Here is an 18,618-nt window from a genome sequence, read left to right on the forward strand (position 1 = left end):
TGGGGAAAGGGTGGATTAATAAAGATATAATAAGTTACAATATTAAGGTAATCACGGGGGTGTATTTTACATAAGTTAAATAATAAATAATTTAATAATAACATTTTCATAATTTCGTTACAAAATACAGTATAAGGTGGCAAATTTAATATAAGTAAAAGATGACACATGGCAATTCCAATAAGTATAAGAATTTTCAGCACATTTTGTCCGGATCACTGGAGGCGGCACACCATATTATTCATGGTGTGTCCTCACGGGGTTACCGGGAAAATGTGTGTGCGGAGGCTCGTTACAGCCGGGATGTTTCATACTAAGGGGAATTGAAAAAAAAAGGACCCACGTCTTGCGACGCCTCTAAATCGTGCTTTGAAAGGGGGGGACCAAGGGGAAAATATAATTACGATACATGGACGTGACTGCTGCTGACTATATTGACGTGGGTGACGGATACTTCGCCCGAACTTCGGGCCTGTAGTCGTGTCTCAGCCCATCATGTTGTTGTAGAACAGCGCGTAGATATTCATGTACAGGTGTCGTTGAACCGATTCAGGGCCGTGGAGCGAAAAACTGGCCACGAGATGATGTATTGCCAAAAAAAATAATATTTCGGAGGCCGATCGGGAAGACGTCCGCTTCACGGGCCGTGCGAAATGTAAAAAAGTGAGTAGACAGTGAGACGTGAGTACGCCGTCAGGCCGTTTTTCTGGTCGGAGCTTTCTTGCCGTGGAGTTGTCGTGGTGGGGTGGATCAGTGTCATGTTGATGCGGGATTTGTTACATTATTGGTGTATCGAGACAGTATTGCTTGCGGCCGTGACAAAAGCGCTGGTGGCGACGGGTGGCGGACAACCGCGGCACGTCGATGACGGACACTGCATGATGAAGGGGGAATGGGGAACAATTATTGCATAACACTGTGGTCATTAGTGCATTAGCGCGCGATATCTACGTTTTATTACTAATGGTTATAATAATAAAGGTGCGTTGACTTGTCAACAACGTTAGCAATAGGTGTGTTCGGGAAATAATAGTATAATAAATAAGGCTAAAAATTCCGTGACGTTACAACCTCGCCTAAAACCGAACTCCGTAATTGTTATGGACAATGCGTCCTACCATTCCGTGAAAATAGACAAAGCCCCAACATCGAATACACGAAAGGCGGATACTATTAAGTGGTTGGAGGATAAGGGAGAAGTGATAGACCGAACTATGGTTATCCCTCAACTTTTGACAATAGTGAAACGTTTAAAGCCACTTCATAACAGGTATGTTATTGATGAACTATCAAAAAACAATGGTCATACAGTATTACGACTCCCGCCATACCACTGTGAGCTTAACCCCACTGACCTCGCTTGGTCATCGGTGAAGAACCATGTTCGGATGAACAACACAACTTACTAACTTCCAGATGTCAAAAAACTACTAATAGAGGGCATAAATCGAGTTGATGCACAAATGTGGAAAAATTTTATTAGCCACACGAAAAAAGAAGAGGTAAAATTTTATGAGGTTGATAACATAATAGACGAGATGTCGTCAGCGGTGCAAGATGATTTGCTGATGACTATTACGGGAGACACATCATCTGAAACGGATTCAGATACTGAATAATGTTGACCGTAATTTTTGTAAATATAACTATACATTTTGTAAATATAACTATAATTTGGTATATAAAACGATAATATTTGTAAACAAGAATTTTATTTTTGTAAATAACTGTTCAGAAAAAATATGACTTAAGAAATATGAGTAATTTTTGTAAATATGAAGTTGTATTTATTAGTTTTAATTTTCTCTTCAAATTACATGAATGTATTTGATTTAATAATAATTGTATACTACGTAAGCATTGTGTTTGGTACAGAGAAATAAGGTAAAAGTACAAAAGTAATGGTAAAGAAAAAAACTATACATTATAACATGATATAGGTAATTATTATTAATTATTATGATCGTGTTATTATAATTATCTGTAGATACGTCGGCGGCTGTCGGTAGCGACGGGCCACGGCAGCGGTCGACAACTAACGACCAATCACAGCGCTCCTGACTTTCGCCAGGGGTCTGACGGCTGCCGGCGGCAGTGATGGTAAGTTGAAGGGAAATTCCCGGATGCAGGGAAATTTGGTTGACATTTTTGCAAACGGGAATGCAGGGAAACTAGAGAAAAAATGACATTAAAACGGGAAATTTTGTGACTGTACATTTATTGAAATTTTTTAATCATTTTATAAAATTTTTTTTTTTTAAGATTCTTGATAATATTATAATCTTATACTATAATTTTTATAAAAAATGTCAGTATCACAAAATGTCCCATAATGATTTTATTATCCATGACGTTACCACACTATTACCCATAGATCATATTTAGTATCTATTATCTTATATCTAAATACCGTTTTGGTAGCAGCTGTTGCCACCGATTAAAAGTACAGTTCGTTGATAAGTGATAACAGATTAAATGATATTGTTTTTCGTTAATCGTTTTTAGTTTTTACGTTTTTAAGATAGTTAGGATTTTAGATATTTATTTTAGTTAGATCTAACTACCCATACAAGGTTTTTTTAATTATATAATGGATTCCGGTTCTGACCAAGATCTAGAATCTCAACCTGGGCCATCGACTCCTAAAAAAAAAAGAGCTCAACGTAATGAACTAACCAAAGAGGAAAAAAAGAGAAATCAGATCAAATTATTTCGACATGAATGGTTAAACTTAAAAGATTTTAAGTATTGGCTACAAGAATTACCCAACGACAAAGCTAAATGCAAATGTACAGCGTGCAATGTTATCCTTGTGTGTGGGAAAAGTGAGTTAGAGAAGCACAGTCAAGGGAAAAAACATATATTAAACGCAAAGGGATTGAGGGGAACACCAACTATGGACATTTTCAAACTGAATCCTAAATCAGTTGAAAAAATAAAATTAGAAAATGATATCAAACGTGCGGAGATTAAGTTAGCTGCTTTTTTTGCAAATCATAATGTTGCGTTCCAAGCAGTTGATACCTTGACACCTATCTTGCATGATATATTTCATGATTCAAAAGTAGCACAAGGTATTCAACTGCATCGAAAAAAATGTACGAGCATTATAAATAATATTCTTGCACCAGTTGAAATCGAAGAGACTATAGATATTATTCGTAAATGCCCCTTTTCTGTGCTGGTAGATGAGAGCACAGACATTTGTACTCATACATTTCTTTGTGTTCTTGTACATTATGTTCATCCTGACTATGGAACTATTCACACAAGATTACTTGAATTAGTTAGAATAGATGCAACAAACTGCAGTGCATTAAAAATGTGTGAAGAATTCAAAATCTGTTTGAGTAAAAAACAAATTCCAATAACAAATTTGATTGGAGTGGCAAGTGATGGTGCCAATGTAATGGTTGGTAAACATAACTCATTTTTTGCACATTTAAAAAATGATCTCCCAAATCATGTGTTAATGCAGTGTATTTGCCACTCAGCTGCTCTAGTTGCTAGCAAAGCAGCAGCAAAACTACCTCGTTCACCTGAAGATTTAATTAGATCGGTAATTATGAAGTTTATCACATATTTTTGTAAAGTATTAATTTTGTTTTAGAATCCTGAACATTCATAAAGATTATAAGTTTAATAGCTGTCTTTATTTTCAGGTAGCAACTTACATTTCGGGTAGTGCTAAACGTACTGCAATTCTCCAAGACATTCAACAGTTTTTTGGTGAAGAAAAGAAAAAAATATTGAAGCTAGCAGACACTAGATGGTTGGCGATGCACCAATGTGTAGTAAGGATGTTAGAATGCTGGAATAGTTTAACACATTATTTCTTTGTAGCTGTAAATGAAGATCACTTGAAAAGTGCAGAAACGATACTAGATACGTTAAACAACAACGTAGTCAAGGCATACTTTTATTTTCTAAAATATTCTTTAAATTTTTTCAACTCGTTTAATGCCATGTTTCAAACTAAAAACATTATTATTCACGAAATCTACGGACATTCAATTAGACTCTATAAAACATTTGCACAAAACTTTATAAAACCTGAATTTCTCATAACTGATGAAATAGATAAAATTTCTTTTTCAAATCCCAATATGTTTTTAGCAGAGTCTGAAATATTTGTTGGTACTGAATGTGAAGATTTTATCAAACATCTTCCTAGAACAATAATAAGCGAATTTAAAAATACATGCTTGACTTTTTATATTAAAGCTGCTGAAGAAATACATATTAGACTACCAATTCACAACCTTTTTTTTAAAGAATTTCAATTTTTAGACCCAAATATATGTCTTGATCCTACTAAAAGAAATATGATCACAGATTTACCATTAACGAGGGATAAATTTCAACATTTTATTGACAAAAATAAAGTTGTAGAAGAATGGCGTGAAATATTATATTTCTACAGCAAAGAACAAGTATTGAAATTAAAAAACTTGGATATCCCAGGATTTTGGCAGGAGATAAGTAAAGCAAAAGATTTTTCTAGTGATATTTTAAAATTTTCCAACATTTGCACCTTAGCAAAACTAGTTTTGTCCTTGCCACATAGTAATGCCTCAGCTGAGCGTATCTTTTCTGTTTTAAATGATGTCAAAACCAAGAAGAGAAACCGACTTGGAGACAACACTGTCAATGCAGTTACTGTGATCCGTTCATCATTTCAAGACAAAAACCAAACGAGTGCAAGCTTCAAAGTAACTAATGAGCACATAAAGTTACATAACCAGAATATTTACAAAACAGACTAAACTTTTTTTTGTTGTTTTTAATATAAAATATTTTATCATTTAATTTGTGATATTTGTAAGCATCATAAAGGTCCTACGTTTTTTTTAAGTTTTTATTATTATTTTTAATTACATAAAAATGTTACTTTTTTTTAATGTGTGATATGTGTGAACATCGTAAAGGTCCTACGTTTTTTTTAAGTTTTTATTATTATTTTTAAATTTATAAAAATGTTACTATTTTTTACTTAGTGATATGTGTAAACATTGTACCTAACTTATAAGTTTTTATTTACATTTTTAAATACATAAAGTGTTACTATTATATTAAATATATAAAATTGTTATTTTAATACATTATGATTGATGTAACTCAAATAGAAATAATATTGATCTCAGTAAAAGTTAAATTGAGTGCAATATACATACAAGGTGTATGGCATATTTAAATAAATATTTGGAGTTGTAGGTAATAAATATATAAATAATAAACCAGAGATCTTGGCAAAAGTAGTTTGAAGCAGATAGTTGAATTTTGTATTTATAAATATTAATGTATTAAATTAAACAAAGTACAACAGACAACAGTAGAGTGTAGACAGTAGTCACTAAGTCATTAGTACTTAGTAGTGTAAACTACAGACTACAACTGGGTAGTGGGTACTATAATATAGAGCAGTGTCTAAATAGTATCATTATACTCTGTTGTAGGTTTTATATTTTAGATAATAATGAAAAATGTTTTTATAATCCACTAGATGGCACCACCGAAGGGAAATTTTGAGTAAAAACGGGAAATTTTATAGCTCCTGGTGGGAATTTAGCTGAAGCATCCATACCAACACTGGCCGGCGGCTCAGTCGCGTGCGCCAAAATGGGCAGGGTATTCTGAATAGAGTATAGTATTATTCAATTATTTATTCGACCCAAGAATTAATTTTATCCCGTATCCGGCCTATCCGGGAGGGGTGAATGTAAGTTCCTACACGAGAGTAGCAGGTAAAAAAAATACACACGTTAGTTCCTACACGGCGGAAAAAGGTATGTATGTAAGTTCCTACACGGTAATAACCAGGTACCTATGTTAGTTCCTACATGGCGGAAAAAGATACGCATGTAAGTTCCTACACGGTAATATCCAGATACGTATGTTAGTTCCTACATTGTGGAAAAAAGGTGTAAATATGTATATACGATGTATATACGAATAAATACATATATGATGATTATACAATATAATACAAATTGCATAATGCATTTTCATTTTTCATAATTGAATATATTATAATATAAAGAGTAAAACATCAAAAAATAAATCGCATAACGCATCGTCACAAATAAATATAATATGATGAGTAAAAAATATAATAAAAATGAAAACTTATATTTTATGAGGTTTATTTCTATAACTTAATAATTTAACATAATCGTATTTATTTATTTTGCTTGTTCTATAATCTGAAATTTTTTCATTTATAAAATCTTCTTTTTCGGCGTATTTTTTTACTGATTTTTGTTTTTGGGTTATTAATTGCAGTTCTTATTTTTATATACCTACGTATTTACTTGAAAAAGTTTGAGAATTTCAATAATTTTAAAAATATTTGGATGTTGGTGATAAAAATTAGAGTTAAAATCTGAATGAAAACTTTCACAAGCGTTTGTCGTATGGACTCTATCAGAACATTGCCGGGCCCACATTTTCGGGGGAAATATTGATTCATTTGATATATAATTGTCTACCAAATAATCACAAAATTCGGTTATAGCTGCATTTTCAGGTTTGTCTGCCATAAAATATTCTGTAAAACATTCTGCCACTTCCTCTGGATTGAGAAAAGGAAGTCCAAAAATATGTACTAACCATTTTCCTACATCGTCATTTGCAGAATTAAATTGTGGTGCGTAACCTAAATTTTGAATTTTGCGGTACCAAGCTTGGCCCAAATGAAAACGACATCCAAACACCTCTATTTCCGGAAAAATTTCAAAAACTGCTTGATGCATTGCTATTTCAAAATCTAAAATAATTTTTTTACGTATTACTCCAGCTATTTTTATTATTTTCAATAATGCAATGTAAGTCTTTTTTTCTTTATTTGGCAATAAACAAAACATTAACGGAATGTACACTCCATTTTTAATGCCATGAACCGTGTATAGTTGCGTATAATATTAACACTTTAGTTAAAAGTACCATCCATATATAAAACATCTAATTCTTTTAACAAATCTATATTTGTTTTACATGAAAAAATAACTATTTCATATAGCGCATCATTTTCATATAAAAATAACTCACCTCTATTTGTTTTTATGTCTAATAAACTTAATATTTCGTGAACTTCTTTTCTTGATGTTGGCAGTTTGGGGAAACAATGCATCCTTGCATTATGAATATTCCTTGCTATGAGTTTTAAGTCGGGTGCAATAAAATCTCCTTCGTTAGCATAATTTGATACTTCTTTTCGTATTATTTTTGACGGTTTTTCAACTATAGAGTCTACAGCTTTTCTTTTGCAAGCATTGCCTATTTGTTGCCGATTTAAAGTGCTATCACTTGCATGGCGGTGATCAAAACACGATTTATCTGTATTAATTAATTGGGCATTTTGACCCAAAGTATAAACTTTTGCACTACACTTATTTATTACACAACGCCACGTAATTTAATTTTTTTTAGATGTATGATGCTTAAAAAATTTAAATTTATTCAAAACTAGTAGTTGTTTGCCTTTTTCACTCAACATGAATGATACATTCTCGCTCATTGTGAATTTGTATAACTGTATATGATTAGTATAAACGGATATGTACGGACACTCAGATGTTTCGAACAATACTAACAAAACTTTTAAGAGAAATAACTAGATGTACATTTTACTGTGTATAGTTATAAGACTTATAACTAATTTTAAGATTATCAAATGAAAATCAAGTTCTGTATCATTTTTATCGATGATGAAAAGTCATAAATATTTTGTATGTCAAAAATATAGATAATAAGATATTTTATCTTTTTCCTATAGGTATAGGGGATAATATTATTAGCTTGTAGCTTGTCGTATTTTCTAGTGATTTCGTATATACATGTATAAGTATTATTTATAAGTATATTTGAATGTAGTTACCTATATTAAATAGCTATACCAGCGTATAAAGTTTCAATAACAAATCTAATTATTATATGCTTATTTGTGAAAATGTGTTATGTGGTTTGTATTATATAATATATAATCATCATATATTTATTCGTATATACATATTTACACATATATACACATATATACACATATAGGTACACTTACGTATGTACCTTTTTCCGCCGTGTAGGAACTAACATAGGTACCTGGTTTTTACCGTGTAGGAATTTACATACGTACCTTTTTCCGCCGTGTAGGAACTAACATAGGTACCTGGTTTTTACCCTGTAGGAACTTACATATGTAATTGTTTACCTGCTACTCTCGTGTAGGAACTTACTATTCCCCTCCGGGAGATCCCGTATTACTAAACTACTAACTGTTTATGGAACGACCTAATATTATGTTCCTTTTTTTAATTATAATTGACCCTTTAATTTTAGTTTATTTAGATATATATCCTTATTAATCTACCTTTTACCTAATAGTATAATACAAATAAAACACGAATGCAATATTATACTATTTCAACTTTATAATTTTAAACATTTTAATCATACAAGTTTTAAATGAGATGAAACTACTGTTAGAAAGCAAGTATTTGAAAGCAATTTCATATACCTGTATAGTTATATCTAAAAAATGTATGTTCTTATTTTTTTAAAGAAATAATAATAGCATAAAAGATAATATTATGAAGGATATGTCCCAGATAGCAAGAAATTGTTTTTTTATGTCAAAAAATATTTTATTTTTAATGATATCATTATATAATTGTTACAGTTTCATTATATGCTAATCAAAAAAATGTTATTTTATTGATTATATAATGTTATTTGGCCAACAGTTTGAGATTTTATAATTATCAAAAATAAAATAATGATTTATCATTATTTTCATAATATCTTTAAATTAACACACAAATAATGTTAGAAAAAAATTTTTTATGATTATTAATAAAATATTTTTTTAAAACATTTCATAATTATTCTACTAAATTGCTATTTAAACAACTTAAAAATATAATTTTCATTATATTTTAATATGGTAGGGAGGTGTGACTATAGTATAGTGTATTTATCTCAGTATAAATATAATATTGTAAGTAATATACATAATATGCCTGAATTCCTGATTGGAAAGTTTAGATTCAAACAATGACAAGTCTTCTTCATTTTCTATAGGAAGGATTTGAAATATTTCCTTTTGAATTGTATCCTCATCAGTTAACATCTCACCATAACCAGTTTTTTCAGATGTATTTATTAAACCATCAGTTTTGTCAGATAGTGACATAATATCATACTTGATATTACATATAGTACGGTTCATTTTGTACATAAGATCTAAAAAATATCATATTATAGAAATATAAATATTATACAATATATTAAATAGTCCTACAATTACTAAAAACACATATTAATTACTAATATTTTTCTAAAATCATATTATATAATTTTTAGTTTTAAAACTAACGCTCAACTTTTATTATTATTAATTTTATTTATAAGACTTTAATTTTTGATATTTATAGTACTTAAAATATTTTAATCATTTGCTATACTATATATTGAGAATACCAATAATTTTAATTGAACTCTTGAGACTCAGAACACCATATAATTAAATAACATAAAGTAAATAATATACTAGATAAATTGTTGTCAGTATTATCTTTATGTATACTATCTATAAACATGTTCATCAAATCTACTACTTGTGAGAATAATTTTTATGATATTTAATTATCTATTTAATTTATATCTAAATTTTTATACAATACATATTATATCTACCTAGTAATTTATCTTTTTGAGCAGGTTGATAGTCTGTTGACAAATTCAACGATTGTTGAGAAGGTTGCAGATAATCTGACAAATCGAATAAGTTTTTTTCTTTTCTGTTACTAGTACTCTCCATTTGAAGTGATTGAACAGCTTGAGGTATATTTTCTTCAGTCGTCACTTTAAATGGAGAAGATGATGAAAAAATTACAGTATTTGATGGAAATTCCGAACCTAATAAAAATGTATTTATTTATATCAAAATATAAATATTTTTTTAATATTTTAAACAAGGGATATTTCAATGATTTACCTACTGTTATATGGATTAAATATATCCAATATAACAATATTGGGGTAATTATCGCAAATTGATCTTGCACAGACATAATTCAAAAACAAAGCATGACATTTTTAATAGTATGTGGATAGGGACTCCAGTTGAATTAATATTTATAAAACTTAATATGTTTTAAATATTAGTTTTATAATTACATGTACTAATATTATTAATAATAGTAAGTATTTTTATTTTTATTTTTTACTACCTTTCTGAATTTTTGGTGACTCTGGTACACTATGTTCTACATAATAACTTAGCTTTCTTTTTACATTTAATGTTCCACTGGGAATATTATCTGATTGTAATGTTGAACCAGTTGGTGTAACTGAAATTTTATTAAATAAATGTTATATAAAATTGTATCATTCTTAATTGGTATAATATTAAGTGTAGTATTAATGATTGTCTTATATATAGGAAATTACCTTTCACAATGTTCAATTCCATAGATGTATTGGATTCCATTGCTGTATTGATATCTTCTTGTTCAACTTAAAATATAAAAGGGATACATAATATAGTACCTACTTTATTAGACTTTGAATTATTATTTATGATTTTTTAAAAATGACTTATTAAATCATCATCAGAAGCTGGACTCCACATTTCCTCATCATACAATTTTTTCTTTTTTTCAATTTTCCTTTTTTTAATGTTTTTTGTATGGTATAAGTTTTGGGTTGATTCAGATAGTTCAGTAGTAGATAGATCAGAGGTAATTTCAGATATTTTAGCTTTGTTTCGAGCTATTGCATAAGTGTCTGGACAAAAACCAATGTACAACTATTATTATAAACATAAATTACATGAAAAAATGTATGTTTAACTAAATCAGAGGTATCTACTATATTGTAATATCAGATATGTGTATATATAAATATGCAGATAGATACAGTACAAATACTAATACTACAGATTAACCTATCATGTTAAGTACCATATTTTAATAAAAGCATATAACAATTTGTATCATTATATTCAAATATACATACCATAGCTTTTATTATTCAATTTACGGGCTTCTAAATAATCAAATTCCAATATATTTGGTGATGATCTGCGTGTTATCATTTTTTTAGCATTTTTTCTCGGCCAAGCGCATTTATGGTTTTTATACCAATGCGAAGGCACAGCTTCAACCGAATTATCATCCTTAAAAACAACTACACACCACATTGTATAACGATAAATAGCTAGACAAATCTAAAAACAATTTTTTTGTAGAATGAATTATTGGTAATGCTATAAAATTGTTATTAAACGGTAAAACTATCATTTTATTTTTGATATTATTAAAGGTATACGATACATAATTATCTGATAATTGGTTAACAATATAAATATTTAAACATGTTGATTCAATAGGTTTAATGAATAATGGGCGTTTGTTTTCAAACTGTTTACATATTAAAATAATATCTTCAGTGTTTTTATTTTGAATTATGTTTAACATTATGATCATGAGTCAAAAGGTAAGAGTCAGCTTCAATATGTGTTTTAATACTCATTGTTTCGAATATTATGGTTCTAAATTGATCTCCAGTCATATACTCTAAAACAGGGCCACATTTGTGCAAACCAGCTAACCGGTATAAAGATTTTTTTGTTTTATGGTTGATTTTAAGTCACAAATTTCTTTATATCTATTCACAACTTGTTCTAAAGGCTTGTTTGGCTTTCTCAGCATTCTTTTTAATGAGCACATGTAGTTTTCAAATGGAAATGCTGAGCAAGTATCCAACGGTCCAAATCGGTCATAATCTTCATAAATATGTGTCAGACCATGAATGTTATGCGAGATAAGATGACGGCCATAAATTTTTTCAAAATTTTTAACAAAATTATCTAATATTATACGAGAAACGTTAATATACTCTGCATAATCAGGACTTAATAAAATTATCATTGCCACACTTAAACCAAAAAAATGTTTCCATTGTTCATCTTGTAAAATAGGTTTAGTTACAATTATACCGATATATAGTAAAAAGTTTCTAAATTCAGTCGCTTTCCAACGACTCACTTCAAGTAGTGTTCTAGGTTTCCTAGCAAATTCGCAAGGCACGTGGGTTTTCAATTGTTCCAATGCTTTAGACATTTCTTCGATTTTCCACGACGGATGTCGGATTCCAATTGGTCCTTTGATCCATAGAATTATGAGTTTTCGTACAGTCCCTAGGCACACCAAATGCATCTTTCTTTTTGAGTTCTAAAGCCCAAGAAAATTTTGAAAACGTATCTATAACAGTTATTATATAAGAATAACCCTCATTTTCATCAAAATAATTTCTCATTATAACTAAATCAGCAGCCCATAAATCATCAATACCTTTAGTAATTATTCTTCGTTTAGGAATTTTTTTTCTAACTGGTTTATGAAGTTCTTTAGCTAATATCATTTTATCTGGGTCATTTAATTTTTTATTGGAAATATCATGTCCAATTGTAGGATTTTTTATAAATTTACTTTTATTTGTGTTACATTTAAAACATATTGATGAAATTCTCCATCTACCATTAACTGTTTGAATTTTATTTGCATTAATATTTTTTGTTTGAATTTTACATTTAAGACAATATATAGTTTCGTTCATTTTTTATATTTATATTGAAAAAAATTTTTTAAATAGAAAATTTTTAAAAAAAATTATTGAAAATAAAAAAAAAAATATATTTTCTAATATAAATAAGAAATGGAAATGGAAAACTTTAAAGATGCTTTAAATAAAATGAACAATGGATATACATTTATAAAATTTAATGGTTTGGAACAAGGAAAACCATACAAAGTAAATAAGTTCATAATGATTGATACAAAGTTTGGAAAAAGAATAAGTGTTGTATTAAACGATGAATATATGTTAAATTTACCAGAAAGATATACAAATGAATTTACAGAAAACAAAATAACACGGTATAATACATGTTCGGAAACAAAATTGAATCTTATTTATAATTGTGAAAAAATTTTAAAGAATGGGAAAACAAGACATGATTTTGATTTTAAATAAAAAAATAAATTTACTTTTATAAATGGTATTTATAAAAGTTAAAAAGGGTTGTATTCATTTAAACAAACCTATTCACAATAATGATAGTGATCATTTTTTAGGTCTCTATTCATTAGTTTTGAAAGGCAACAATTTTATTAATATTGAATCAGAGTGTTGTATAACAATTAAACAGAATATAATACATATAAAAACAGGTAGATATAGTATTGAACAATTGAACAAAGAAATAGAACCACTTATTATATCATTTTCTGATGAAACTAATAGAATTACAATCAAATCTCCTTGTTATTATAAATTAGATGAAAAATTAAAAAAATATTTAGGTTTTAATGGTAATATAGATTTTTCAATGACAAGTGAGAAAAAAATGTACTTTCCTATTGATGGTGAATATTACATAAATATTGAAAAAGAATGTGAATTTAGATTAGGTCGAAATGGTCAAATCCCACTAGGTACAATATTTATTGGTATTTATTCAATAGGTGAAATTGAAAATTTATTTAATTCATTCGGAACTAAATTTGTGGAAAATTTTCCTAAAATAAATCTTGAAATAAATAAAAATTTATTAAAAATAACTGCTTCAATTGGTCTGTGGTTTGATGAATATTTATCAAATTGTTTAGGCTTTAATTTTATAAAAAAATTAATCCCTCTTAATAAAACATGGCCTAAAGGGAAAGAAATTGAATTAGGTGTTGTGTATACAGCACCAGATATTGCTTATACAGTAATAGGAATAAAAACTCCACAATTTTACACTCAAGGTTTCTTAAAAGAAATAAATGGTATTATTTCTAATGAAAATAGTAAAACATTATTAAAAGGAAATTATTCAATTGAGCATTTAAATATCTTATTCAATTCGATTATGAAGTTGGAAAATAATGGTGATTACATTAAAATAACAACAAAAGATTATTTTTCATTTGATAAAGATTTAAATTTAAGTTTAGGATTGAATGATACAATACATACACATTATGGAGAAAATTCATCATTAAATAATAACAACAAAATATTAGAAGTACATTGTAATATAATTGAAGAATCTATTACACATCATATTGATGAGCTATCTCATTATGATGAAGTTTTATTTTTATTTCAATATAATTCTAATAGTGCTTTGATTAAACCTCATAAAATGATATATAGACCAGTGAGTAAAAATCGATTTCAAAAGATAAAAATTTATATTTTAGATTTGAAAGGTAATATTGTTAATTTTGATGAAGAATTTATTGGTGTTCTTGATCTAATCAAAAAATAAATATGAAAAGTTGCCCTCGGAATTCCGAGGGCAACTTTTTTTTCAAGATAAAATATCTTGAAAAATTAAAGTATGGAACGATTTTTTTTAAAAACTTTCATCAACTATTCCTCTTTCAATATCAAACGTATACACTGCACTAGAAATTAAACAAACATAACAAATTGTGTTCTCAGGTAAATTTTTACTGAAATCTACGTTTAAAATTAGTGTACAGTTGGTGACCGCAATTTGACTTTGATGTCTACTCATGTTAACAACAAAAAATGGTCTCTTTTTAAACATTTGTTTATCTAAATACATTAATGGATTTTCTTCATGTGATTTATAATAGGTTTTTTTATAACTCATATGATCTTCATATGCTTGACAAAATTTCATATCATTAAAATCAAGATTTTGCAATTCATTAGGATATTTTTTTCCATTAACTTTAAAAGAATAATTTACAACATTACAATCATCAAAAAAAGCAGCATTACTATCTTGATTGTCTAGTTTATTTTTTTGAAAATAAACAACACCAAAAAATGGATGTTTATTATTTCGATAATTAGATGATAAATCGTATCTTATATTTTTTCCAGTAAGATTTCTGATTTCAATACATTGCCATTTTTTAAAATCTAAAATAAACGGTTTCTTAATTAATTCATCAACTATTTGAATTTTTGTTATTTCATCATATTCTATATTTTACATTTGAACTTTTAATTCTAAAATATTAACTTTACCACGTTTTGCTTTAACATTTTTTGACTCTGCTGTAGCTTCAGTGTTTGTTTCTAGAATCAATGCATCATCAGTATTTCTTGTAAAAATTATTTCAAATCTAGCATTGTAAATTTGTTTTATATCTTTCATTGACCCTAAACCTAAGTGTGATAAAGGAATGATGAGCTCAACACTTCCTCCTCCTTCAGATGTAGATTGAAATCCTGAATTTTGTGTAGGACCATTTCCATCAACAGCATAACTCATATAACCTTTTACTGTACTTAGTCTTCCAGTATTCTCACTTTCATCTATAATTTTATTATTTAATTTAATTGTAAGTTTTTGAAACGAAAATGCTCCACCATTATCAGATAACATAACATTAGATTTTGCTGGATATTTAGTACCATCTTCTTGTACATATTCAAGTAATAAATAAAGTTTTGAATTTTTAACATTCAGAAATTTATCTTTACCATCTACTATAACTATTGTATTTCGGTTAGGTTTATTTAATTCTGTTGTGATTTGAGGTATATAACTTTCATATTGGCTATTTATTATATAATTATCATATTTATTTAAAATATTTTCCATTTTCTTATTTATATTACCAAATATATATATTTTTTTAAATAAATGGATAAAGTAAAAGTAAAATTTTTTATTGAAGATGAAAATAAAAAAAAATCTTTATTTGAATTACCTTCACGTGTTTTAATTATAGGACCATCTGGTTGTGGTAAAACAAACTTGTTGTATAATCTGATTATAAATTATTGGATTCCTTATTTAAATCTATATATTTTTACAAAAAATATTGATCAACCAGTCTATAAATATATTAAAAAAATATTTGATGATATACCTTCTATAAACACACATTTTTCTAATGATGAAATAATATCTGTAGATGATTGTGAAGAAAATAGTTTAGTGATTTTTGATGATTTTCTAAAAGAAAAACAAGACATGATAATTGAATATTTTATAAGATCAAGATCAAAGAATATTAGTGTTATTTATTTAACACAAAGTTATACTTCAGTAGATATAAAAACAATAAGAAATAATTTGAATGTTTTAATTGTTTTTAATCAATCAAATTATTATATTGAAAAAATATGGTCCGATTTGATTAGTGAAGATGTACCTTTAGAAAAATTTAAAGAAATTAATAGAACTTATTGTAAAAAATATGATAAAAAAAGTAAAATAAAAACATATGGTTTCATAACAATAGACTTGATAAAAAATTTAATCTATGACAATAAAGGTAATAAGATTTTATATATCGATGAATGATTATGTTTTAATTTAATTTTGTATAATAAATGGATATCAAACAAATTCAAAAAGAATTAAAAAAAAAAATTAAAAAAAATGTTACATTTGAAGATCAAACACAAAACAATTCCAAGGTAGGAAATAATTTAAAAAACACATCAGATGTAAAGATTCAGACAATAATTAATAAGAAAAAAAAATTACAAAATAGGTTTAAAGATGTATTATTAAAACCTAATGAAAAAGAGACTGTTATTATAAAAAAAGATGATGAAGGTGAAGATGAAGATAATATTAAAAAAGAAAAAAAACAATTAAAATCTACAGATGTAAATAAAATAATTAATCTTAAAAAAGATTTACAGGGTAGATTTAGAAATACAGTTGTAAAACAAAAACATGTAATTGAAGAACAACAAAAAAAGTTTGGACCAATAATAAACGCATTAACAAATGTTAATACAACAATGAATGCAGTTAAAGATGTTGCTATTAAAACTGAAGGAGACATTCAAAAATTAAATAAACCCTATTATTATCAACCTAGAAATCCAGAATTAAAAAGATTAACAAGTTCAGAAGAGACTTTTGGAACTCCAAAATATTCTAGTCAAAAATCAACAAGTAATTCTCCATTACCTAAAAATGTTATAAACTTAGGTGCTATTTCGACAAGATATTTACCAACTGTAAAAGATACTAATTCTTTTGGAATATATTATAATAAAGAAGATGATATTCATATGATTGGAAAAGATAAAATAAATTTTGAAAATGATAATATAATTTTAAATGGAAAAACATATACAGGAACTCTAGGTTTGTGGAGATTATTAACTCATGTAGATACTACCAATCCGAAATTTTATACAGATGATGATTTTAATATTTATAAAAATATATTAATTGAAACTAATTCTATATATCAAAACAATGATCCTTCAACGAAAAGAGCTAAATCAAGTCGTGGTGAAAAATATAATGATATGATTAAAAACATTTGGAGAGAAATGAATGGAATTAAAACGAATGAAAATGATGAAGAAACTACGGATAATAAAAAGAAAGAAACTACTGATAATAAAAAAAATAATAAAAAAATTAATAAAAAGAAAGAAAATAATGATGATAATGAAATTATGGAAAAGAAAGAAAATAATGAAATATTAGCTGAAGATAATCAAATAGGGGAGGGTTTAAAGAAATACACAGAAAATCATATTGAATATCGTTATATTAGTAATGTAAACCAAGTTATAGATAATTTACAGTTTATTTCTGCAGAGGAAAGAGCTGGAAATAATAATTTTAAAAACGAAAAACTTGGTATTCTTCATTTGTTTAAAATAATTATGGAAAACCATATTGATACTCCTGAAGGTATTGAATATTTACTAAAATATGTAACTTGTTTACCAAATGATGTGAAAAATATATCAAAAGAAAAAATAATTAAACGTATACATTATATATCAATTGAAGAAAGTACAGGAAATAATATTTACCATGATGAAAAACTTGATATTCTTAATATTTGTATTAGAGAAATGGAAAAATTAATTGATATACCTATTATTGGTGCAGATTATTTATCATCATATGTTTCATGTTTACCAAAGAAAATTATTACAGGTTCAGGAATTGTTAATTTTCTTTTGAATTGTTCAAGTTTACCTAAAATACATTGGCCTGGTTATAATTATTTAGGACCGGGAACAAAGTTAGAAAAAAATAAAAAACCTATAAACAAATTAGATGAAGCTGCGAGAGAACATGATTATTTTTATAAAGATAATAAAGATACTAAAACAAGACATATTGCTGATAAAATTTTAGAACAAAAAGCAATGGAAAGATTTTATGATCCTCATAGTTCTATAGCTGAAAAAACTGCAGCCATTTTTACAGCAAATGTAATGAATGTTAAAAGACGATTTGGAATGAATTTAATTTAATTTATTTTTTTTGTATTATAAAATGAATCTAAATTTAAATAAAAAACAATTTAATAAAATATTAGAAGCTCATAAAAATAATAAAGATGTATCAATTCTAATTGAAAATAATCAAATTGATAGTGGAAAACATAAATTTATTCTTGAGCCAGAACAAATAAGAAAATTAAAAAACGCTAAAAAAAATAATACCAGATCAAGATTAGAACTTAAACATGTTCAAATTAAAAAAGGTGGATTTTTACCAATAGCTATTGCTGTGATTGAAGGCGTAAGTGCTTTGGCTGCAGGTGCAAGTGCAGTTTATACAGCAATAACTGATGCTAAACATAAAAAAAAATTGGAAGA

The 18,618-nt window shown here is 27.3% G+C and overlaps 2 protein-coding genes and 1 pseudogene across 2 annotated transcripts in view; 1 reads left to right on the forward strand and 2 right to left on the reverse strand.

Moving 5' to 3' along the window:
* The window catches only part of LOC132933128 (uncharacterized), a 58,061-nt pseudogene that overhangs the window by 10,043 nt on the left and 29,400 nt on the right, over positions 1-18,618 (forward strand).
* LOC132935731 (uncharacterized) overlaps positions 934-18,618 on the reverse strand; it is a 165,753-nt gene continuing 148,068 nt past the window's right edge. Inside the window, exon 2 of the mRNA XM_061002346.1 lies at positions 934-960. The gene's annotated coding sequence lies outside the window, so the exon portion shown is untranslated. The remainder of the gene's footprint in view (positions 961-18,618) is intronic.
* On the reverse strand, positions 5,490-11,225 carry LOC132936764 (uncharacterized). The gene is made up of 9 exons (XM_061003534.1): positions 11,011-11,225; positions 10,591-10,779; positions 10,444-10,509; positions 10,224-10,343; positions 9,688-9,909; positions 9,012-9,234; positions 7,075-7,382; positions 6,489-6,766; positions 5,490-5,633 (listed from the first exon to the last, which is right to left on the reverse strand). The coding sequence occupies exons 1-9, from the start codon at positions 11,192-11,194 to the stop codon at positions 5,490-5,492; spliced, it is 1,734 nt and encodes a 577-aa protein (XP_060859517.1). The 5' UTR covers positions 11,195-11,225.

Source organism: Metopolophium dirhodum, chromosome 1, assembly GCF_019925205.1.
Source record: "Metopolophium dirhodum isolate CAU chromosome 1, ASM1992520v1, whole genome shotgun sequence".
Taxonomy (NCBI): Eukaryota; Metazoa; Arthropoda; class Insecta; order Hemiptera; family Aphididae; genus Metopolophium; species Metopolophium dirhodum.

Bases quoted from the DNA above. Each gene is read 5' to 3' on its own strand.
- LOC132936764 (XM_061003534.1), bottom strand. From the start codon at position 11,194: ATGTGGTGTGTAGTTGTTTTTAAGGATGATAATTCGGTTGAAGCTGTG. The intron at 6,767-7,074 runs GTTTATTAGACA...AAATTATTTTAG, and splicing joins AGAAGTTCACGAAATATTAA to ATTTTGAAATAGCAATGCAT. The intron at 5,634-6,488 runs GTAGACAATTAT...TACTCTATTCAG, and splicing joins CCGAATTTTGTGATTATTTG to AATACCCTGCCCATTTTGGC.